Source organism: Urocampus carinirostris, chromosome 1 (genome assembly GCF_059441175.1).
Source record: "Urocampus carinirostris isolate Australia breed hairy pipefish chromosome 1, RoL_Ucar_1.0, whole genome shotgun sequence".
NCBI classification, from domain to species: Eukaryota; Metazoa; Chordata; class Actinopteri; order Syngnathiformes; family Syngnathidae; genus Urocampus; species Urocampus carinirostris.
The window spans coordinates 70601294-70626863 of NC_142349.1; the positions used below are offsets into that span (position 1 = coordinate 70601294).

Consider the following 25570-nt stretch of genomic DNA (forward strand, 5'->3'; position numbering starts at 1 on the left):
TTTTCTCTCTCTTGCTCTCTCTCTTTTTCTCCCTCTCTCTTTCTTTCTCTCTCTTGTTCTCTCTCTCTTAATTTCTCTCTTTCTTTCTCTCTCTTTCTTTCTCTCTCTATTTCTCTCTTTCTTTATCTTTTTTCCCTTTCTCTCTTTTCATTCTTTCTCTCTCTCTTGCTTTTCCCTTCTCTCTTTCACCCCTTTGTCATTCTCTCTTTCTATTTCTCTTGGGATTTATTTATCTCTTTTTCTTTCTTTCCCCCCTCTCACCATTTCTCTTTTTATTTCTTTTGTTTCTAGTTTTCTCTCTCTCTCTCGCTCTCTCTCTCTCTGTCCTTCTCTTCTTCTCTCTCTCTCTTTCTCTTTTTGACTTTCTCTCTCTTTCTCTTTTTCTCTCTCTCTCTCTCTCTCTTTCTCTCTTTCTTTCTCCCTTTCTCTCTTTCTCTATCTTTTTTTCCCTTTCTCTCTTCCTCTTTCTCCCTTTCTCTCTTTCTCTGTCCAACCCTCTCCCTTTTTCTCTCCCTCTCGTTCTCTTATTTCTTTTTCTTTCTCTTTAATCTACTAGTCCGGCCCCCGAGAAAATGTTTGTTCTATCGTGTGGCCCCCGAGTTAAAATGAGTTTGATTTATATGATCCCGCTTGGTGACATTATCCGCAAGTATAATATTAGTTTCCATTGCTATGCAGATGACACTCAACTGTATGTGCCACTGGAAAAAAATGGACATTTAAGTTGTAGAAATCTGGAGGCTTGCCTTACTGAGATTCAAAGATGGATGTCGCTTAATTTTTTGCGCCTTAACCCAGAAAAAAAATAAAATGTTGATTATTGGTCCAGCTCACTGTCGTCAGTTGTTTTCAAACACGACCCTGAACCTAGACCAGGGGTGTCAAACTCATTTACGCTCGGGGGCCACACGATAGAACAAACATTCTCTCGGGGGCCGGACTAGTAGATTAGTGAGAAAGAAAAAAAAGAGAGAAATAAATAAGAGAAAGATAGGGAGAGAAAGGTAGAGAGGGTGGGACAAAAAAAGAGAAAGAGAGACAGAGAGAGAGAGAGAGCGTGAGAAACAAGAGATAAAAACAGAAATAGTGAGAGAGTGCGAAAGAAAGAGAAAGAATGAAATCTTTCTAGAAAGAGAGAAAAAGAGGAGAGAAGAGAGAAGAGGAGAAAGAGAGAAAGGGGAAAGACAAAAAAAGCAAGAGAGAGAGAGAAAGAGAGAAAAGGAAAAAATGAAGAATGAGCAAAAAGAAGGTAAAAAAGACATAGAAAGAGACAAAAAGGAACAAAGAAAGAGAAAAGAGACAGAGAGAGTGAAAGAGAAAGAGAGCAAGAGAGTGAGAAAAATGGAGGAAGGGAGAGAGAGAGAAAGAGAGATTAGAGAGAGAAAGAAATACAAGTGCAGCGTTTGTGAGAGGCACCTGACTTTGGCAACATCAAGTGGACCTATTTCAACCTACAGCTCTCTTTCTCTTGCACTTCTCTGAGCGTTGTCTCGCTGGCCGGATCCAATCCCCTAGCGGGTCCGATCCGGCCCGCGGGCCGCCTGTTTGACACCTGTGACCTAGACAAATGTAATATCACCCATAGTGACTCGGTCAAAAATCATATTTTTGATCCTATTACTAGAATAGCTTTCTACCGCCTCCGTAATATTGCGAAGATTCGTTCGATGCTGTCCCAATCAGATGCAGATGTTTTAATTCATGCGTTTATTACTTCTCGGGTTACTGTAATGTATTGCTTTCTGGTCTCCAGATGTCTAGCATCAAAAGTTTGCAGCTGGTTCGGAATGCGGCAGCTAGACTTTTAACAAAAAAAAACAAAAAGTTTGAGCATATTACTCCTGTATCGGCCAACTTGCACTGGCTCCCAGTCCACTTAAGATGTGACTTTAAGGTTATCTTATTAACATACAAATGTTTGCATGGACTTGCACCCTCTTATCTCTCTGATCGGAAAATGCTGGTCTACTTGTGACTCCGAGAGCCAAGAAGTCCGCAGGCTTGAGAGCGTTCTCCATCCGGGCCCCGGTGCTATGGAATACCCTGCCTCCGGAGATAAGATCTGCAACCTCAATGGAAGTTTTTAAATCAAGGCTTGAGACACACTTCTATTCCAAAGCTAATGATTGATGACCACCTCATATTCTGTATTGTCCTGTCTTTTTCCGCCTGCCTGCCTGGTGGTGATACGGAGGAGAAGGACGATTTGAGATGAGTCAGCGGACCAGCGTTTGACCTGAAGCATGTGAACGCCTGCATGGACTAGCTGGCAGAGATGGGAAAGTGCGTCGTGGCCGTCATAGACTTTCTGGACTAGTTTACAGGCTGGGGGCGTCGCTGCTGTCATGCACTTTCCGGACAAATTTTCAACATGTTACTTAGTGTTTACTATGTTTGTGTACTGTAATGCTAAATGTAATTCACCCTGGTCATCCTGAAAGGGGGATACCACTTGTGAGGTCCCTTCTCAAGGTTTCTCTTTTTCCTCAATTTGAGGTTTTTGAGTTGTTCCTTGCCCGCATGTTGGTTTAAGATCAGGTAATTGTGTCATTGTAATCCTGCGCAGTCCTTTGAGACATTTTTGTGATTAAGGGCTATAGAAATACATTTGACTTGACTTGACTTTTAGTTTTTTGGAAGAAAGAGAAAGGGTTGCGCCCACGATCCGGCGATTGCTGGAAGCAGGAGGCAGGTCGCTCTGAACGCGAGCGATGGCGGTGTCGGGAACGTAAAAACGGGTCGGTGCCGGGACAGGAAACCAAAAACGTGGTCGGGGTTGCAAGCCAGCCCTAAGCCAAGAGAAGTGAGTAGATGTGGTCGGGAACAAAAAGAGGTCAAAAGCCGGGACGGGAGAGTAGACGTGGTCAGGATCAAAAACGGTCGAAGCCGGGGGACAGACAGGAGCAAAAGGCAAGTGGGAGTCAGGGTCGAAAAAGGCTTGCCTAGTGTTACCTCAGGTTCGCAGACGGACTGACAAAAGGGGACAGATAGGGGAGTGTATAAATAGAAACAGGGAGCCAATCAGAGTTCGAGGCACTCAGCGACATCTAGTGGTACACACTGTCCCTTTAACTTTTATATTAAGGCTGGGGCCTCAAACTATCCTCCCCGGCGGCCGAGCACCCGACCTAAATGCTTAAGTGTTACCTGCGCATCCAAAGACCCACCTCTAAGTTCAAGGTGAAGGAAGTCAGCTGTTCCCGAGTTCTCCAGAAAGACTCCATGACTGGAGGAGGTCTTAAAGTAGAAGGAGATGTCAGTGCTACTTTCTCCCCTGAAGGACGAAAAGTGGAGGGAGGAAGCCGGGCTTGTGAGGGATGCAGCGTTCCAGTATTTCCCTTTCAAAATAGCAGCAGAAGTAGACCTTAAAACACCGCACCCTATACTTATGATGAAAAAATCCAAACCAAAGTTAACTCACGGTCGCCCTGACATTTGAGCGGCCCGACTGTCAGCTTAGCCTCGGATCCAGCTCTGCCTGCATCTCCAACCACAACCTGTCGGACTGGCAAATGGTCCTTGTACAGCAGCAGGCCGGCATCCTCTTTCCTGCATAAAAAAAAAAAATATTCATGTTAAGTGAAGAAAATAAGTATTTGAACACCCTTGCTATTTTTCTATTTCTCCCACTTAGAAATCATGGAGGGTCTGAAATGTTCATCGTAGGTGAATGTCCACTGTGAGAGATAAACTAAAAAGAAAAATCCAGAAATCAAAATACATGATTTTTCAATGATTTATTTGTGCGATATAGCTGCAAATAAGTATTTGAACACCCTGCTATTTTGCTATTTCTCCCACTTAGAAATCATGGAGTGGTCTGAAATTTTCCATCGTAGGTGCATGTCCACTGTGAGAGATAAACTAAAAAGAAAAATCCAGAAATCAAAATGCATGATTTTTCAATGATTTATTTGTGCGATATAGCTGCAAATAAGTATTTGAACACCCTGCTATTTTGCTATTTCTTCCACTTAGAAATCATGGAGGGTCTAAAATGTCCATCGTGGGTGCATGTCCACTGCGAGAGATAAACTAAAAAGAAAAATCAAGAAATCAAAATGCATGATTTTTCAATGATTTATTTGTGCGATATAGCTGCAAATAAGTATTTGAACACCCTGCTATTTTGCTATTTCTCCCACTTAGAAATCATGCAGGGGTCTGAAATTTCCATGCATGTCCACTGTGAGAGAGATAAACTAAAAAGAAAAATCGAGAAATAATAGCGCATGAATTTTTAACGATTTATTTGTGTGATAAAGCTGCAAATAAGTATTTGAACACCCTGCAATTTTGCTATTTCTCCCACTTAGAAATCATGAAGGGTCTTAAATGTTCATCGTAGGTGCATGTCCACTGTGAGAGAGATAAACTAAAAAGAAAAATGCATGATTTTTCAATGATCTATTTGTGTGATATAGCTGCAAATAAGTATTTGAACACCCTGATATTTTGCTATTTCTTCCACTTAGAAATCATGGAGGGTCTAAAATGTCCATCGTGGGTGCATGTCCACTGTGAGAGAGATAAACTAAAAAGAAAAATCCAGAAATAACGTTGCATGATTTTTCAATGATTTGTTTGTGCGATATAGATGCAAATAAGTATTTGAACACCCTGATATTTTGCTATTTCTTCCACTTAGAAATCATGGAGGGTCTAAAATGTCCATCGTGGGTGCATGTCCACTGTGAGAGATAAACTAAAAAGAAAAATCCAGAAATCAAAATACATGATTTTTCAATTATTTATTTGTGCGATATAGCTGCAAATAAGTATTTGAACACCCTGCTATTTTGCTATTTCTCCCACTTAGAAATCATGCAGGGGTCTGAAATTTCCATGCATGTCCACTGTGAGAGAGATAAACTAAAAAGAAAAATCGAGAAATAATAGCGCATGAATTTTTAACGATTTATTTGTGTGATAAAGCTGCAAATAAGTATTTGAACACCCTGTAATTTTGCTATTTCTCCCACTTAGAAATCATGAATGGTCTTAAATGTTCATCGTAGGTGCATGTCCACTGTGAGAGAGATAAACTAAAAAGAAAAATGCATGATTTTTCAATGATCTATTTGTGTGATATAGCTGCAAATGAGTATTTGAACACCCTGCAATTTTGCTATATCTCCCACTTAGAAATCATGAAGGATCTTAAATGTTCATCGTAGGTGCATGTCCACTGTGAGAGAGATAAACTAAAAAGAAAAATGCATGATTTTTCAATGATCTATTTGTGTGATATAGCTGCAAATAAGTATTTGAACACCCTGATATTTTGCTATTTCTTCCACTTAGAAATCATGGAGGGTCTAAAATGTCCATCGTGGGTGCATGTCCACTGCGAGAGATAAACTAAAAAGAAAAATCAAGAAATCAAAATGCATGATTTTTCAATGATTTATTTGTGCGCTATAGCTGCAAATCAGTATTTGAACACCTGAGAAAATGAATGTCAATATTTGGTACAGTAGCCTTTGTTTGCTATTACAGAAGTCAAACGTTTTCTGTAGTCATTCACCAGGTTTCCACACACTCCAGGAGGGATTTTGGCCCACTCCTCCACACAGATCTTCTCGAGATCCGCTTCCAGGCTGACTGACTTGTGTGCATTGTTTGAATATCATTGAGGGTTTATTGTAAAAGAAGTGTATGATTTAAGTTGCTTGTTTTTAGAAAAGATAACTAAATCGCAATAATCAATGACAATATGTCAAAAAAGTAAGTACATTCCTAAAGAGATTTCATCATAATTAATTGAACACTGAAGAATCACCGCAGTGAAACAATGAAAGGTAGTATGTGTAAAGCTTTCCCCTCAAAAAAATTAAAATATATCCATTTATAGGTAATCCCGTAGTAACAAAAGTGAGTACACCCTTAAGTGAAAGTTCCTGAAGTTTGATATAATGATTTTGCAGAACCGCTTTGATTCTCCTGGCCATGAAATTCACCAGAGCCTGACAAATAACCACTGGAATGCTTTCCCTCTCCTCCATGACAACATGACTCAGCCGGGAGATATTGGAGATCTTGTGCTTTTCCACCTTCCGCTTTACGATGCCCCAAAGATGTTCTATTGGGTTTATATCTGGAGACATGCTCAGCCAGTCAATCCCCTTTACCCTTAACCCCTTGAGGAAAGCCTTAGTCATCTTAGATGTGTATTTGGAGTCATTGTCAGGCTGGAACATTGCGACCCAGTTTCTGGCGGAAGGTGATCATTCCTTGCTCCAGTATTTCACAGTAGAACCTTGAGTTTGTGTTTCCCTTAATGAAAAGCAACTCTCCAGTTCCAGTTGCACTCATGGAGGCCCAAACCATGACATTCCCAACACCATGCTTGACACAAACATGTTTGTACCGCACACCTGGTTGCCACCACACGTGCTTCATACCATGTTAGCCAAATCAATCAGTCTTTCACAAAAATGGAGAACGAGGTCCCAATGCTAAAACTTTCAGACGGGATCACTCACCAGGAACGCTGATCGGCATCACAGTTGCAATAGTGTTTGGGGTTGGTGCAGTTGTGCTCAATTCCGCACGCACATTTTTGTATCCCTGGACCTGAGCCCCCCCAATAAGAATGTCTCTCATTGGCTCGGCCCAACCACCAGGTGAACGGTTCACCGCCTGGGAGATCAAATAACATCACTTTCCATAAATACAAAATGCGGGGCACCCAAAATATCGAAACCTATCTTGCCTTTTGTGAAAACAATTACCGTAAATTCCGGACTATAAGCCGCTACTTTTTCCCAAATGTTCAGCCCTGCGGCTTATTCAGTGAAGCGGCTTATTTAAGTAAGTTTTCTAACGAATACCAGCGGCACTCGAACACAAAAGGTAAAATCTGGACCGGTGGAATCGTGCGCCGAGGTAAATTGCATCCTCTTGGACTTTGATCGAATTCCCCGTATGACAAGAGGATAGAGGTTCGTTCCAAATGTGAGGAAAATGCCTTTGAAGACGTCATTAATGACGAAAAAGAGCCATGAATTTCATAATTGCGGAACAGCTATGTTTTATCAGCTATGCTATGAGCCCCGCGAGCGTGTTAGGAGTAGCGTTTTGCTACCTTTCACAGGCACGGTTTGGGATGAAAGTTATATTATTATTATTAAAGCTTTGAAAACTCTTCGTAAATATGTGTAACCATCTATAATATGTATTCGCAACTGTATATTTTTGTCATGTATTCATTTGTATTTATTTTGGACACTTGTTCTGATAAGTCTTGCACTGACCAATTAAAAAGAAGGGGCGTAACAAACGCGGGGGATTTTGGGGAGTAGGGACCAGTGAAGGTGAGTGTTTGTGGACACCGCAGACAAAGGTGCATATATATTTTTCCCACCCTTACCTTTGGAAATATACACTTTTTTTTCCTTGGATTACTTTCAACGGGTACCTGGACTTTGCAGGTCTGCATCAAATGATAACAACCGGTATCATTTTTCCGTTAAACCAGCCGATTATGATAATCTAGATGTGCTGGCATGTGACGGTCAGATCGGGGCCTTGATTCATTTCTTCTGCTGAAAACAAGCGTTTCGACCTAGTGGCTCAGAGATAATATGATCTGTCTGATAATTGGCAAGTAACAGAGATACATCAAATCAATACAATTTCTCACCGTTAAAACTGTCCAGTTAAAAAGGACTACTATTCTCAATGTGAATACATGCGGCTAATATACCAGTGCGGCTTGTATATGTAATAAATCAGTTTTCCCCCCGAAATGTGGGGGGTGCGGCTTATAATCAGGTGCGCCTTATAGTCCGGAATTTACGGTAGTATTGAGTCTGTATATTTTAACGTTGTGACGGGATTTTACCTGGAGTGTTAAGCAGACGGGAATTCCGGCAAGCGTAAGCTAAATATTGCTCGCACCTTTCGGCACTGCTGGTGACTGAGAACAACTGGAAGACATGACATATTTTGTTACAATTCACACAACTTGGCATCAGCAGTAAAATAAATATCAATTATTTGTTTGTTTAATCAGTCTTTAATGCATTCAAATCAGGGTTGGGTAGGGTTACTTTAACTTGATTACTTTCAATGACGTTTGGATTACTCCAATACCAAATATGGTGAGAAAAGAAACTAAATAAACTAAATTTTGTGCAGGCTTGGGGAGTAACGGAATACACAAAACGGCAAAAATGATGTTGGCAAGCTGTTTGGATTTCTTTTTATTTTGTTTCTGTCGCATTTTATGTTCGTTTTGCCGGAGATCAAAGAGATCAAATCCAGGAGAGAAAGCTTGCCACGTGTTGTGAGTCATCATTTTATTCATATTTAGTTTCTTTGGTCTCTTTGGTATTGGAGTATTCCAAAAGTAATTGAAAGTAATCCAGTTAAAGTAACCCTACCCAACCCTGGTCGCATTTTATGTTAGTTTTGCCGGAGATCAAAGCCAGGAGAGAAAGCTTACCACGTGTTGTGAGTCATCATTTTATTCATATTTAGTTTATTTTGTCTTTTATTAGCATATTTGGTATTGGAGTCATCCAAAAGTAATTGAAAGTAATCCAGTTAAAGTAACCCTACCCCACCCTGGTCGCATTTTATGTTCGTTTTGCCGGAGATCAAAGAAATCAAAGCCAGGAGAGAAAGCTTACCACGTGTTGTGAGTCATCATTTTATTCATATTTAGTTTCTTTTGTCTTTTATTAGCATATTTGGTATTGGAGTCATCCAAAAGTAATTGAAAGTAATCCAGTTAAAGTAACCCTACCCAACCCTGGTCGCATTTGATGTTCGTTTTGCCGGAGATCAAAGAGATCAAAGCCAGGAGAGAAAGCTTACCACGTGTTGTGAGTCATCATTTTATTCATATTTAGTTTCTTTTGTCTTTTATTAGCATATTTGGTATTGGAGTCATCCAAAAGTAATTGAAAGTAATCCAGTTAAAGTAACCCTACCCAACCCTGGTCGCATTTGATGTTCGTTTTGCCGGAGATCAAAGAGATCAAAGCCAGGAGAGAAAGCTTACCACGTGTTGTGAGTCATCATTTTATTCATATTTAGTTTCTTTTCTCTTTTATTAGCATATTTGGTATTGGAGTCATCCAAAAGTAATTGAAAGTAATCCAGTTAAAGTAACCCTACCCAAACCTGGTCGCATTTGATGTTCGTTTTGCCGGAGATCAAAGAGACCAAAGCCAGGAGAGAAAGCTTACCACGTGTTGTGAGTCATCATTTGATTCATATTTAGTTTCTTTTCTCTTTTATTAGCATATTTGGTATTGGAGTCACCCAAAAGTAATTGAAAGTAATCCAGTTAAAGTAACCCAACCCAACCCTGATTAAAATACATAATATGTGTTTGTCCGCTATAGTCAAAACAATGACCGGTATTTTGTACCTGCTCATCTGTTATATTGTAGGTGATCTGCAGCACTGCCTTTTCTTCTGGATTAGCGGTCATGATGGATGTCTGAGGAGCAAGGTTGTTCTTCACTGTGGTCCAAACCTTTTCTTCTAAAAAACAGAACAAAAATTCACACTTTATTGGGTCAAGAAAGGATTGCCAGTGAAAGGGAGTTCAAATGTTTCAACCTTTGTTTGCTGACAATGATTTGGAAAAAAAGGGTTGGAAGGATGGATGGATGGATAAAAAAGATCACACGTTATTCATGCAAGAACGAATTGCCAGTGAAAGAGAGCTAAAATGTTAAACTTAGGTGTACGGACAATAATTTGGTGAAAATAGGATGGAAGGATGGGTGGGTGGATGGATGGATGGATGGATGGATGGATGGATGGATGGATGGATGGATGGATAGATGGACGGACGGACGGATGGATGGATGATGGCGGGTTGGACGGATAGATAGCTGGCTGGATGGATGGCTGAATGGATGGATGGATGGATGGATGGATGGATGGATGGATGGATGGAGAGATGAATGGACAAATGGATGGATGGATGGGTGGATGGATGGATGACGGATGGATGGCTGGCTCGATGGATAGCTTGCTGGATGGATGGATGGATGGATGGATGGATAGATGGACGGACGGACGGATGGATGGATGATGGCGGGTTGGACGGATAGATAGCTGGCTGGATGGATGGCTGAATGGATGGATGGATGGATGGATGGATGGATGGATGGATGGAGAGATGAATGGACAAATGGATGGATGGATGGGTGGATGGATGGATGACGGATGGATGGCTGGCTCGATGGATAGCTTGCTGGATGGATGGATGGATGGATGGATGGATAGATGGACGGACGGACGGATGGATGGATGATGGCGGGTTGGACGGATAGATAGCTGGCTGGATGGATGGCTGAATGGATGGATGGATGGATGGATGGAGAGATGAATGGACAAATGGATGGATGGATGGGTGGATGGATGGATGACGGATGGATGGCTGGCTCGATGGATAGCTTGCTGGATGGATGGATGGATGGACGGGTGTATCATATAAAACAGCCTCATTCCTATTTTCAATTGATTAGTTTTATTTGCAAACATATTTTTTAATTTTACGCCTTAAATTTTATTTCGTCTTTATCATGAAATATCAACAAAAACAAATAATCTTAATAGCCAATTGATCTTTAAATGTCTAAATAAATGAATGAATAAATGAGTCAATGAATGAGTACATGAATGGGTTTTTGTGAGGGCCAAGTCAAATTCCAGACTAAAACATGATTGGCTCGTGTAATTTTACTACAAAGGACAATTAATATAGAAAATAAACATGGAATAACACACTATCATGAAAGACCTATTTGGGGGCGATTTTTTATTCACAGGTCGGCTCGGTTTATAATTTTTGTTCCTGTCATAAATCATAAAGTCATAAACCACATGTGAATGTTTTTTGGGTTTGAAGGATTTTATGCATTTGACTATAAAGGATTTTATACGATTGAATACAAGTTACATTTATTGAGAGCAATGAAGATTTTCACCAAGTAGGCTTAAGTTCAATAACAGGTCGGGCTGTTCCAAATGCAAAATACTTTGTCTAGTTCTGTTGATAACAGGACTCTGACGGAGGACGGCTGTCATTGTTTTGAGAAAAGCTCTCCGTTGTGTTGAGGTACCACAGACATCGGGACGCTCGTCTCTGAGATAGTGAAGCTCACGTTGGGCTTCATTGGCCCGGAATGTGGCCTACCTCTACTGTTGCGTTAGTCCGGTTTTCTACACTTTTGTGGGGAAGAAGTTCCAGGGTCACTTTAAGAGGATGCTGGCCAAGAGATTCCCTTGTCTGAGGAGACGCATAAGTCTCAGTAGCCAGAGCACACGCTCCACATCTCAGAAGACGCCGCATTCCGAGTATGAGTGATGAAGGATTTTATACATTTGACTATAAAGGATTTTATACGATTGAATCCAAGTTACATTTATTGAGTGCAATGAAGATTTTCACCGAGTAGGCTATAGCTCAATGACAGGTCACGCCGTTTAAATGCAGAATATTTTGACTAGAGAATTTTGATAACAGGACTCTGACGGAGGACGGCAGGCGATGTTTTGAGAACAAGGCCCTGATGATGTAGAAACGCTCGGTGTTGTTTAGAGTTTTTCAGACATCGCGACGCCCAGGGGGGCTTCTTTGGCACGCCCACGGGAGGAGCCGGCACACCATCTTGCGGAAAGACGTGGGCCAAGAGGAGAAGCGAGAGGACTTGAAGAGAGGGTTTTCAAGAGACTCCAACGACACTAATTCGACTAATTCGGCCGTATTCGATGGAGTTCACTTAGTTCAATTGTTAATGAAATTAAATCTGCCCCCGTGTGAAAATGTCGGCTTTTCTTGGGGCGGCATTGGCTCAGGAGGTAGAGCGCTCCTCTTGGGATCAATAGATCGCAGTTCGAATCCCGGCTCCTCCGTGTTACATGTCGAAGTGTCCTTGGGTAAGAATGCCCCCAATAAGCAGGTTAGCGCCTTACATGGCTGCACGGCCACTATTGGGAAATGTGAAGCACACTGTAAAGCGCTTTGGGAAGTCTTGACTTGAAAAGTGCTATATAAATGCAGATCATTTCATTTGATCAAGAAACGAGCACGCATTGTTGGGTGAATGTAGGTTGTGTTTGGTTAATGGAGTCAGATAACTACCGTATTTTCCGCACTATAAGGCACAACGGGTTATAGGGCGCACCCCGAAAAAATTGTTTTTGGTCCTATATTTGACATACATAAGACGCACCGGATTATAAGGCGCTACAATGGGAACGTGGACAAAACAGTCAGATAGTTCAGTCAAACTTATTACCCCCTTAACATTCCCAAAGCTTGCAAAGAAGCAAATACGTGTCGAGAACACGTGCGGATGCGGTGTCCGTACGATGTCACTCAAATGCATCGTTCCATCATTCGGAAGGTTAAAGTCTTGGGATTCAAGAAATGCCAACCATTCCTTAGTTTCCATTTTCTTTTTCGCTCGCAACTTGACTGTGCATATGACAATTAACACTTGGAATTGAGTTTAATTTAAAAATAGACACTCTATTCCATCCATTATCTGCACCGCTTATCAAAGAAACATCGAGTTCAGTCTGAAACAAGATACAGGGAAAATATATAGCCGGAGTAGCTCACTGAAGTCGTTGTGTTCAATAATAATGTGCAGCCATGGTCCTCTTATATCCGTGAGTGTAGTAAATCCAGGAGAATAAAATATTTACAAATACAGAATAGTAAAAAATGCTTTCTGTATGCCGTCAATCACGTGCCATACACATTCATCTTTTTCGGCCAATTGCAGGCTTTGTTTTGCCGCTTAAGCCTATGCCAGCCTGTAAATGATAAAAAGGATCCGCCCCTTGACCTCCAAATATCTTTAGCCAATAGTGATCGATTCAAATGATGATTGACACATTGGTTAGCCAATGAAACGCCGGCAAATAAATCCCAGCATACACCATGGACTACTTGGCGTTCGGGGGAAAATCTAGTCGGCGGCTGCAAGTTAGTTGCAAGACTTTGCGACTTAATATTGATCCATATATAAGGCGCACTGTATTATAAGGCGCATGGTCAGCTTTTGAAAAAAATAAAGGCTTTTAGGTGCGGAAAATACGGTAATTCGAAAAATTTGGTAAACGGTACATTTTAATATTTAATTCCTAACAGGTTGTACATGTTTTAGGTACACTGCAGTTGTCGTTTTCAAAACACTTGGACACTCACCTGACATGTCACACATCACTCTGAAAGGCTGCAGAGGACCACTGCCATCGGGGTCAATCCAATACGTCCCAGAACTCTTCCCTTGGTGCTTGTAGTCTTCACAGGACTGCTGAAACATGGCTGCAGAGGACATACAACTCAGCAGCCATTCCCCAAATTTTGTTTTTTGTGTTTTTGCACTCTCACATGAATGACACGTGGCTCCGACATATCCGGTGCCGCTACAGTTGCAGCTGAACGCATCCCAGGTCTGAGAACAATGCGAACCGTGCTCACAATGGTTGGGGACACACCTGAAATGAAACACAGACCAATGAAAAGAAGCTAGGTGACTAAGGTTAAATCTCATTACTTCCCCTTGCCCTTATTTTCACCCCTCCCTCTAGTAAAAATGCATTCAAAATGAGGGTAAGACAGGTTAGGATCACTGTTGGGTCTAAAGCAGGGGTGTCAAACTCATTTTAACTCGGGGGCCACACGATAGAACAAACATTCTGCCGGGGCCGGACTAGTAGATTAAAGAGAAAGAAAAAGAGATAAAGAAATAAGAGAAAGAGGGAGGAAAAAGGAGAGGGTGGGACAAAGAAAGAAAAAGAGAGAGAGGGAGAGAGCGTGAGAAACAAATGATAAAAAGTCGTGAGAGAGGGGGAAAAGAAAGGGAGAGGACGAAAGAAATCCAAAGAGAAATAGAAAGACAGAAGGAGAGAAAAGAGAAAAGAAAGCGCAAAGGGTATGAAGAGAGAAAGAGAAGAGAGACAAAGAGCAACAAAGGAAGAGAAAGAGAGAGAAAGAGAAGAGAGACAAAGAGCAACAAAGGAAGTGAAAAAGAGAGACACAGAGAGTGAAAGGGACAGAGAGGGAGAAAAGGGTTGGAAAAGAGAGAGACAGAGAGAGAAAGACACAGTGAGAGACAGAGACAGAGACAGAGACAGAGAGAGAGAGAGAGAGAGAGAGAGCGAGAGAGCGAAACAAATAAAAGTACAGTGTCTTTGTTCGAGGCACCTGGCTTTGGCAGCATCAAGTGGACATATTTCAACCTGCAGCTTGTTTGTCTCTTGCGCTTCTCTCGCGGGCCGCATTCAATCCCTTAGCGGGCCTGATCTGGCCCGCGGGCCGCCTGTTTGACACCTGTGGTCTAAAGTGACCATTTACATGTGGGAGAGCTAATAAAATATTGACTAATCGTAGGAGGAAATTCAGGCAAAGACTTTTTGACTTTTCAGCTGCAGCTGGAGGAAGATTGCTTTCGTCTCGACGATCGCGCTCTTTCTGGGGCCTTTCCCTCGCTGAGCTGTACTTTGTTGAAGTCACAACGGGTTGGACAAAGAAACAGGAGAAAAGAAACTCCCTCTGCCCCTTCCCCTGGGACGGTACCAACATTTTCAAACAAAGAAACAGGATACAATCTGATTAGAAATACACACTTTTGGGCAAATACGTTTAAGTCTACTTTAAAATCACCCTATGCCAGAACCCGAAAAAACGGTGGACCCAGACGCGTAAAGTTTTCACACTAGCTTTAATTTACAGTAACGGGGCGGTCATGCGCGGGAACACAAACGCCAGCAATTCGGGATCGCTGGTCAGAAGAAGTGAGACAGAGAAGTCAGGCACGGGAAGAACAGGAAGCCAGAGGCAGACGAGATTAAAACCGGACGGACGGGATCGATACCAGATCCTGATATACAAGCAGATACCGGAGAGGAAGGGGTCGATACCTGATACTGGATACTGGAACAAGATACCGGACAGGATGGTATTGATACCGGATACAACAGCCAGATACTGGACAGGACGGGACAGACGGGATCAATACCGGATACTGGTTACACGAGCAAAGTACCGGACAGGACGGGACAGACAGGATCGACACCGGGTACTGGTTACACGAGAAGGACGGGATAGACGGGATCGATACAGGATACGTGAGCAGGATACCGGACAGGACAGACGGGATCGATACTGGATACTGGAGCAAGATACCGGACAGGATGGGACAGACGGGATCGCTACTGGACACACCAGCAAGATACTGGACAGGACGGAACAGACGGGATCGATACCGGCTACACCAGCAAGATACCGGGTAGGGCAGGACGGACGGGATCGATACTGGATACATTTAGCAAGATACCGGACAGGACAGGAGAGACAGGATTGATACTGGATACACGAACAAAATACCAGACAGGGCACGACAGGGGGGATTGATACCGGATATTAGATACACAAGCAAGATAGCGGACAGGACGGGAGGGATGGGATCCATACCAGAGTCCACCTCCTCTCCGCTTCCCGCAGGCGTTTGTCTCTGTCTGCCCAAACAGCGCTGAAGCCGAGTAGCTCTACGTTAGCGTCTGTGATGCTAGACGTGAGCCACATTTCCGTAAAACACAGCAAACTGCACTCCCTGTACGCTTGATGATTTTCACCAGCACAGCCAGTTTGTCGGTCTTATTTGGTAGAGAGTTCATTTCCCATGATTACGGACAGTACCGAAGGCTTATGTCGCCGCTAGCCGCTTAGCTTTCACCTTAGCTTTGGCTCTGCATCCACGATAGAGCCCCTGCATCACACCGGCACGAGAATTCTTCAGGGCAAGGAGTTGATTCCTCGAATAAACGCATTTTTGTGCGATAAAACCCATAACCATAGGATAGAAAGTAATCCAAAGTGTGGTTGTCAAACGGGACGAAAAACACCGAAGATAGAAGCAAACACTTAAAACAATAAATTAAAAAAAACAGCGAAATAACACGGAGTTGCTGGAAAGGCTGCCGCTCGCGGCGGCGCCTATGGTGACGGTGGGTAAGTCGTAATGAGATTGAGCCTGATTCTATCTACCGTAAATTCCGGACTATAAGCCGCTACTTTTTTCCCTAACTTTCAACCCTGAGGTTTATTCAGTGATGCGGCCAATTGATGTCATTTTTCTAACGGCTGCGAGCGGCGCTCGAGTGTTGCTACCATTAACCGCCCTGTCAAAGCTATATTAATATTATTAAAGCTTTGAAAACTCTCTCGGTGTACCGTCTTTCTTTGTATTATCATGTATTTGCAACTGTATATTTTTGTAATGTATTTATTTGTATTTATTTTAGACACTAATTCTAATATGTTTTGCATGAGTGAACGAAAAATGAGGGGCGGAACAAACGCGGGGTGCAGAGTTTAAGTGGGGACAGCTAAAGGTGAGGGACAGACAAGGAAAGAAGAGGGGGTAAAAAGTTGGTTAAAGTGAGTGAATGTGTTCATCTGATATATGTTTCCCACCCTTACCTTTGGAAATATACACTTTTTTCCTTGGATTACTTTCAACGGGACCCGGACTCTGCAGGTCCGCATCAAACCTTAAGTACCGGTATCATTTTCCGTTCATTTTGCCGGCAGTGATTTTTGGACTGTGGACTTTAATGAAGGACATTTAGTTTCAATCGCGGGACTTGAAGTCAGGTTTGGGTTAATTTTGTGTTCGTGTTACATGTTTAAATGTGGGCGCGTGCGGCTTATATACAGGTGCGGCTTGTGTATGTACGAAATCGGTTTTCCTCTTAAAATGTGGTGGGTGCGGCTTATAATCAGGTGCGCTCTAGAGTCCGGAATTTACGGTAGTTCTATCTAGTTTTTACCTTTTTGGTTGCATACCTGTCAATAATAGCGCACATATCCAGACTGACGTTTTCAAAAGTTCCAATGAGTCCTTGCTCAACAGCCTTCAGGTCAGCCAGATGATCATCGATGTGGATCGACTGCATGCAGCCCTGGAAAGGCCGCTGATGGGTGTGAAAACTTGTGTGAGGGAAATAACCTTGATATAAGAAAACACAGAGTTAAGCTCAAAGTTAGCTTGATTCGATTTCCCCGGTTGAACGGCGGCAGGTTCTTGCCTCCGAAGTAGTAAGTTCCTCCCGTCATGATCTGCACCGGGATTGCCGTTCTGACCGTAGAAGCCTCGTCTCCGTCCACCGTGAGCATTGCGTAATTCTCCAAGGCATTTAGATGGACGCTGTGCCACTGGCCATCGTTTAAACCAGAGCCTGAAATGCACAAACGTTTTACTACCCATAGCTTTCCCGCGCGCAAGTAAATCTAGCCAGCTTACAAAAATTAGGGCTCGAAATTGCTAATTAAGAAGCGGATTAAGTCAAAGTTAGAGTACATGAAGGTAAAAATACACGGGTTCCCCTGACGTTGTGTTCTTAATGCGGTATTTTGAAGTCAAGGTCGAAGGAGAACGAAGTTGAGTAAAGTTAGTAGAGTTTTTCGAGAACCGGCTTCTTCGGCTCGGCTCACTAAAGAGGACCGGCTCTTTCGGGTCCTAAACGGCTCTTCAGGTTGTTTTTGCTTCTTTAATCCCTACACGACCAAATGTTATGTAAAATTGTGCACAAAATGGCTTAAAGGAAGGAGGGGGATAGAACAAAAAAGAAAAAAATACCAAAATGAAAAAGGAGTGAAAAGCTGAGAAAAAAAGAAACAAAAGGAAGAGAAAAAAGAAGGAAACATTTAGAAAAAAAGCCAGAAAAAAAGAAAAGAAAGAAACAAAGTAAAAAAAAGTAAATAAAGAACAAAAAGAAAAAAATAACAGCTAGGAAAAAATAAAAACAATGAGATTTTTTTTAAAGTGTTTTTTCCGAGCTGTTACTTTTTTCTTTTTGTTCTGTATTTACTTTTTTTCCTATATTTCTTTCTTTCCTTTTTTTCTGGCTTTTTTTTCTAAATTTTTCCTTCTTTTTTCTCTTCCTTATGTTACTTTTTTTCTCAGCTTTTCACTACTTTATCATTTTGGTATTTTTTCTTTTTTGTTCTATTCCCCCCTCCTTTCAAGTCATTTTGTGCACCATTTTACATAATATTTGGTCATGTTGGGATTAAAGAAGCAAAAACAACCCGAAGAGCCGTTTAGGACCCGAAAGAGCCGGTTCCTTTTAGTGAGCCGAGCCGAAGGAGCCGGTTCTCTACTAACTTCACTCAACTTCGTTCCACTTCGACTCGACTTCAAAATACCGCATTTAGGACACAACGTCAGGGGAACCCGTGTATTTTTACCTTCATGCACTGTAACTTTGCACGCGCGCAGCTTAGAGGGAACACTGGTTATAAGTATTTACGGTAATTTGTAACTAGGTAGTTACTTTCAGAGTAACACGCTACCTTTAGTCTGCAGTAACAGTGGATCTCACCTGACGAGATATCAATATGCGCGTTCTTCTTTTGGGTCACGTTCATATAAACAGTAATCTTGCCGTCCGTCAGGCCAACCTCCACCCAACCGTCGGCCAGGGCCGTGAACATCAGAAGTCCGTTGGGGTTCCAGGTCCTGAAAGACAGACTGACGGATAGGGTGTCACTGTCAGTCTGACCGGGCAGGCGCAGGAAGGAGGTGGAGTTGAAGAAGACGGGGAAGGTGTTGGACTCGGCGCATGAGAAGGTTAAGTTGCGCTAGGGTTGGAAAGAGAGAGGGTCGGAGGGTGGTGGAGATAAGAAGAGGAAGAGGAAACTATCAACAAACCAACAAATAGGAAGTACGTCAACAAGGATTTGGGTTACTGTAATCTCCGCACTATAAGGTGCACCGGATTCTCATCTCATCTCATTAGCCGTACCGCTTATCCTCATTAGGGTCGCGGGGGGGCTGGAGCCCATCCCAGCCATCTCCAGGCAGTGGGCAGGGGACACCCTGAACTGGTTGCCAACCAATCGCAGGGCACACAGGGACAGACAACTCATTCGCTCATTCACACCTAGGGACAATTTGGACCGGCCAAATAACCTGACATGCATGTTTTTGGAACGTGGGAGGAAACCGGAGTGCCCGGAGGAAATCCACGCAAGCACGGGGAGAACATACAAACTCTGCACAGGAAGTCTGGAGCTGGATTTGAACCCACGCAGGAGGTTCCCATGACATGAACTGTGCCGCACAAGCGCTAACCACTGCGCCGCCGTGCTGCCCGCACCGGATTCTTAATCGCTAAATTACATTTACTCCGTTGAGTACATTTTGTGATATTTTGTACTTCTATGTGTATTGCGCTAACAGTTCATGTCTTGGGAACCTCCTGCGTGGGTTCAAATCCAGCTCCAGACTTCCTATGCGGAGTTTGTATGTTCTCCCCATGCTTGAGTGGGTTTCCTCCGGGCACTCCGGTTTCCTCCCACATTCCAAAAACATGCAATTCGGCCGGTCCAAATTGTCCCTAGGAGTGAATGGGTGAGTGAGTTGTCTGTCCCCGTGTGCCCTGCGATTGGCTGGCAACCAGTTCAGGGTGTCCCCTACCCACTGCCCGATGATTGCTGGGATGGGCTCCAGCACCCCCGCACCCATACTGAGCGGTGTAGCTAATGAGATGAGATGTGTATTTTGAAATCACTATACTTTTACTTGAGTAGATTTGTGATGAAGAAAGTGTACTCCTACTCTGCTACATTAGGCTACGTTGAAGCCGTTACTTAAATCCTCTCCACGTCTCTGATAACGCGCATTATTTATTTATTTTGTTTCTTTGACCAGTGAACCAAAACACCATCAGGTGATACTTGTGAGCAGAGTGAGGAACGTTTTTTTTAAATTGTATTGCCGCCAAAAAGTCACTCATTAAATTAAGTATGTTTTTATTTCACATCTATTCGTCTAGATAGTTATTTATCTATTTTATTTTTGATGGTGTCATTTGATTATATTATTTATGTATTTAGGAAACTTATTTCAAATGGTAAGGAACTTATTTAAAATATTTTCTTATTTTTCTAATGGAATCATTTGATTTATCCAGATGTTTTTTTATTCATTTACTTACATAAACAATTTTAATATATTGATAAAATACAAAATTTTAAAAAATCTATGAAAGAGCCTTTAACATGTCAGAAAAACAAAACAACGAAACGTCATCACCATAAACATTTGAAAGTCACAAGTAATAGAATGCATATGTCACGGTTGCCATGGCGCCCAACTGGCCCCGCCTGTGTGGCGCCAGCTGCAGCTTGTTGACGGATTGGCTCTCTGTCAGTATTTAAACTCTGTCCCGTCAATCCCCTTTTGTCGGTCCGTCTACGAATCTCTGTTTTTACACAGCAAGCCCTTTTTTTTCGCCTGTCCTGTGTTTTTGCTCTTGATTTTCTCCCGGCACGATCTGTTTGATTTCGACTTTTTCCGTTCCCGACACCGTCATCGCTCGACACGGAAGTCCCACTTACGCGGCTGAGCAACCTACTCCCCTGTGACCAACGATCTCTGGATCGAGTGTGCGCTCCTATCATTTTTCCCCGATAAAACTGTGAGTAACGTTACGCGAGTGGGTCTTGTTTCCTGTTCTGGTCCTGACATAACGTTTATCTATATTTACTGTTTGCATTTCTCAGTTGATCCACCGTATTCTGCGGTATATAAGGCGCACCGGGTGATAAGGAGCACTGATTGCAGTGTTCTGGTTTGCCCGCGTCCCTGCGTCCTAGACGCATCATTTTTGCTGGGGACGCATTGTCTCAAATCAACGTGTGTCCCCGGGACGCAACTTTTTGGACACAAAATTGTCATTATTACCTTATTACTTTTTTTCTAAACAAAGATTTACCGCACTCCAAACTTTTCGTCAGGCAGATCCGCCATTGTTGTTTTGGTCTCGCGGTTCGAGTTTTCGTCTACACGCCGATCTCCAGTTGTGTAGTGAAAAGTCCTTCTCTTTTTAGAGAACCGGCTTTTTCGGCTCAACTCATTCAAGAGAGCCGGCTCTCAAACGGCTCACTTGCTTTGATGCATTATATTACGAATTATGATGTTGTATAAAGAAGTTAAGAAAAAAAGGAAGTATAAAAGGAGAATATGAAAAAAAGACAGGTTTGTGGTTATCCTTTTAATTTGATGCAGAAAATGAATTAATAATTTGATGATTAAAACTGAATGAATATATAGATTTTATTATATTATTTGTCACCGATTTACAATTTCAACCTTGATAACACTAAATTTTGGGGACCCATACATCTCTGTTGGGACCCATAGATTTTTCACTTTTCACAGGTAAAATGAACACTGCTATACTTTTACTGGAGTAGATTTGTGAAGAAGAAAGTGTACTCCTACTCCGCTACATTAGGCTACGTTGAAGCCGTTACTTAAATCCTCTCCACCCAAGCAGGCTGTCTCTGCTAATGCGCATTATTCATTTATTTCATTTCTTTGACCAGTGAACCAAACACCATCAGGTGATACTTGTGAGCAGGGTGAGGAACTGTCATGGTTGCCATGGCGCCCACTTGGCCGCGCCCGTGTGTGTCATGGTTGCCATGGCGCCCACTTGGCCGCGCCCGTGTGTGTCACGGTTGCCGTGGTGTCCAATTAACCCGCCCGTGTTGTGCCAGCTGCAGCTCGTTTAGAGATTGACTTTCTGTGTATATAAAGCTCAGCGCTCTCTTGCTTCGGGGTCAGCCCGTCAACGAACTTCTGCCCCACAAGCCGTGGGTTCTGTCCTGTGTTCCTGTGATATCTGCTGTCCGGTATGATTCCCGTTTATTTTTGTACTGTTTAATTTCGGGTTCCAGTTTTGTTTTCCGTCTATTCTTGTCCTGTTGGTTAGTTTCTCCAGTTTTGGTTCCTGTCTAGTTCCTCCTGTTTAAAATTACTAAATTTTTTATTTGGTATTGGAGTCATCCTAAAGTAATTGAAAGTAATCCAGTTAAAGTAACCCTACCCAACCCTGGTCGCATTTTATGTTCGTTTTGCCGGAGATCAAAGAGATCAAAGCCAGGAGAGAAAGCTTACCACGTTTTGTGAGTCATCATTTTATTCATATTTAGTTTCTTTTGTCTTTTATTAGCATATTTGGTATTGGAGTCATCCAAAAGTAATTGAAAGTAATCCAGTTAATGTAACCCTACCCATTCCTGGTCGCATTTTATGTTAGTTTTGCCGGAGATCAAAGGGATCAAAGCCAGAAGAGAAAACTTACCACGTGTTGTGAGTCATCATTTTATTCATATTTAGTTTCTTTTGTCTTTTATTAGCATATTTGTTACTGGAGTAATCCAAAAGTAATTGAAAGTAATCCAGTTAAAGTAACCCTACCCAACCCTGGTCGCATTTTATGTTAGTTTTGGCGGAGATCAAAGAGATCAAAGCCAGGAGAGAAAGCTTACCACGTGTTGTGAGTCATCATTTTATTCATATTTAGTTTATTTTGTCTTTTATTAGCATATTTGGTATTGGAGTCATCTAAAAGTAATTGAAAGTAATCCAGTTAAAGTAACCCTACCCAACCCTGGTCGCATTTTATGTTAGTTTTGCCGGAGATCAAAGAGATCAAAGCCAGGAGAGAAAGCTTAACACGTGTTGTGAGTCATCATTTTATTCATATTTAGTTTCTTTTGTCTTTTATTAGCATATTGGGTATTGGAGTCATCCAAAAGTAATTGAAAGTAATCCAGTTAAAGTGACCCTACCCAACCCTGGTCGCATTTTATGTTCGTTTTGCCGGAGATCAAAGGGATCAAAGCCAGAAGAGAAATCTTACCACGTGTTGTGAGTCATCATTTTATTCATATTTAGTTTCTTTTGTCTTTTATTAGCATATTTGTTACTGGAGTAATCCAAAAGTCATTGAAAGTAATCCAGTTAAAGTAACCCTACCCAACCAACCCTGGTCGCATTTTATGTTAGTTTTGCCGGAGATCAAAGGGATCAAAGCCAGAAGAGAAAACTTACCACGTGTTGTGAGTCATCATTTTATTCATATTTAGTTTCTTTTGTCTTTTATTAGCATATTTGGTATTGGAGTCATCCAAAAGTAATTGAAAGTAATCCAGTTAAAGTGACCCTACCCAACCCTGGTCGCATTTTATGTTCGTTTTGCCGGAGATCAAAGGGATCAAAGCCTGGAGAGAAAGCTTACCACGTGTTGTGAGTCATCATTTTATTTATATTTAGTTTCTTTTGTCTTTTATTAGCATATTTGTTACTGGAGTAATCCAAAAGTAATTGAAAGTAATCCAGTTAAAGTAACCCTACCCAACCCTGTGCATATTGCATCAATATTCCATGGCGTAAATTATGGAAATACATAATGGGCCTGTTCTCTTCCTCTTCCAGTAAAAGAGTGAGTCAAGCCAAGACTTATGCAAGATCGCAGAGACGTTCCCGTTCGGCATTTTTACGGAAAATGGTTGCTAGGTTTTGGACTCAAAGGGCGAATCATAAAAATTTTTTGTAAACTATTAAGGAGGATGTTAGTTAGATTTCATTCCATCTGGAAACCAGCAACAGCTACTATACATTTTCACTGAGGAATTTATTTCATTTTAAGGTTTAAAATCACACCAAGCAGTAATTTCAAAATATTGAAAAAGGAAGTGAAAGATTTACAAACATAAATGTAAAAAAAACCTTCCATTATACTGTAAATCCAATTTTTAAATATACTTACTATCTGATTTTTTATAACTATATATTCATAGTTACTGACACAATAGCTTAATTGGATAAAAGACATTAAAATAAAACGTTTTTATCACTGTGTATTGTCTTGGGCAGTAATTAGTACATTTTCATGCAGATGTAGACATATATATAAATATATTATAATAATAAAAAAATTTGAAATAAAGAAAGAAATAGATAGATAGATAGATAGATAGATAGATAGATAGATAGATAGATAGATAGATAGATAGATAGATAGATAGATAGATAGATAGATAGATAGATAGATATATAGATAGATAGATAGATAGATAGATAGACAAAGAGCTAGCTAGTTAGCTACCTAAGTGAATTTCCCTTCAGGGATGAATAAAGTATCTATCTATCTATCTATCTATCTAACTAGCTCGATAGAGAGCTAGATGGATACACTAGTTAGAAAAATAGATAGATAGATAGATAGATAGATAGATAGATAGATAGATAGATAGATAGATAGATAGATAGATAGATAGATAGATAGATAGATAAAGAGCTAGCTACCTAACTAGCTGGATAGAGAGCTAGATGGATACACTAGTTAGATAGATAGATAGATAGATAGATAGATAGATAGATAGATAGATAGATAGATAGATAGATAGAGAGAGAGAGATAGATAGATTTGCTAGACAAAGAGCTAGCTAGCTACCTAACTAGCTAGATAGAGAGCTAGATGGATACACTAGCTAGAAAAATAGCTACAGTAGATAGCTAGCCAGCTAGCTAGAACTATCTATTGGACAATTGGATTTCGTCCTACATTGTTTATTGAGTTTATTTTTGTCCCATTTAGACAATTTGTCATGGTAAAAAGTACGTGTTAAAAAATATTTTAGTTTAAATAATTATCACTAGTTGCGTCTTAGGAATTTTATCGATCGAAAGTAAAATATTTTCAGAATTGATTGCGATCACATTTTAAGGGCGGATTTGTTTTGGCCTTAAAAACCACAGGGTGCGTTACAAATCGCATATCAATAATTATTATAGCTTTTACACGTGAGATATCAAAGGAGATTTTTGATTTGTTGTTGCAAAACAAACCCTAGACACCATGCAAGGAGAGAAGGTAGTAGTTGGGAAAGGTTGGAATCAGGAAGCTAACAGGTAGTTCTAAGAGACAAAATCTGCAAAGAAATGTCTTACAAAGCTGGAGGTGTCCACTCTTCCCCTGCGGACCAAGTGCGTGATGTTGTCGCCATTGTAGGTGATCCCTTCCATACAGCCCACAAAGTTGTTTCGACCTCCTGAGTTAGATTTAGCCGAGAGGGGCAGGCCACCAAAGCTAATCTGGGATACAAAAACCACGTGAATGAAAACACAGAAACTCTGACATTAACAAGTTTACATGCAGGTAATAAGAATCTGATTTTTGCCTGTATTCTGATCATCATTGACTGCAAATACTCTTAGGGTAGTCTTTAAATTTCACGATTACTCGTGCATGTATGCGCATTTAAGTACAGTGGAACCTCGGTTCTCGACCATAATCCGTTCCAGAACCCTGTTCGAAAACCGATTTGTTCAATCACCGAAATCGTTTTTCCCATTAAAAGTAATGCAAATCATTTTTAATCCGTTCCAACACCCTGAATGCTTACCATGAACGTAAACATGAAGCTAACCCAGGCTAATCGTACGTTCGCGTTAGCTAACATGAACGTGTAAAGATAAAAAAATCAGGTTGTTTACAAGTCATTTAGCACCCGGGTCTCCACAAGAAGTGGCTAGCGCTTCATTGGAAATGGGGCTCCGTTACAACACCCTGAATGTTTTACGTAAACAAAGCTAACCCAGGCTAATCGTACGTTCGCGTTATCGTAATCTTCCATACGAAAGATTACGCCAACATGAACGTGTAAAAATAAACAAAGGGTACAGAAAATAATTATGAATAGGATTTCTTACCTTTGTGGTGCTCA

The 25570-nt window shown here is 41.4% G+C and overlaps 1 protein-coding gene across 1 annotated transcript in view; it reads right to left on the reverse strand.

Moving 5' to 3' along the window:
* The window catches only part of cntnap2b (contactin associated protein 2b), a 59549-nt gene that overhangs the window by 19906 nt on the left and 14073 nt on the right, over positions 1 to 25570 (reverse strand). The window contains exons 7-17 of the mRNA XM_088350008.1: positions 24795 to 24938; positions 18370 to 18628; positions 17074 to 17223; positions 16832 to 16994; positions 13373 to 13479; positions 13187 to 13306; positions 9383 to 9498; positions 7847 to 7931; positions 6486 to 6642; positions 3422 to 3549; positions 3168 to 3338 (exon numbers count right to left, since the gene is read on the reverse strand). Of these exons, the coding sequence (XP_088206134.1) occupies positions 3168 to 3338; positions 3422 to 3549; positions 6486 to 6642; positions 7847 to 7931; positions 9383 to 9498; positions 13187 to 13306; positions 13373 to 13479; positions 16832 to 16994; positions 17074 to 17223; positions 18370 to 18628; positions 24795 to 24938 (1600 nt within the window). The remainder of the gene's footprint in view (positions 1 to 3167; positions 3339 to 3421; positions 3550 to 6485; positions 6643 to 7846; positions 7932 to 9382; positions 9499 to 13186; positions 13307 to 13372; positions 13480 to 16831; positions 16995 to 17073; positions 17224 to 18369; positions 18629 to 24794; positions 24939 to 25570) is intronic.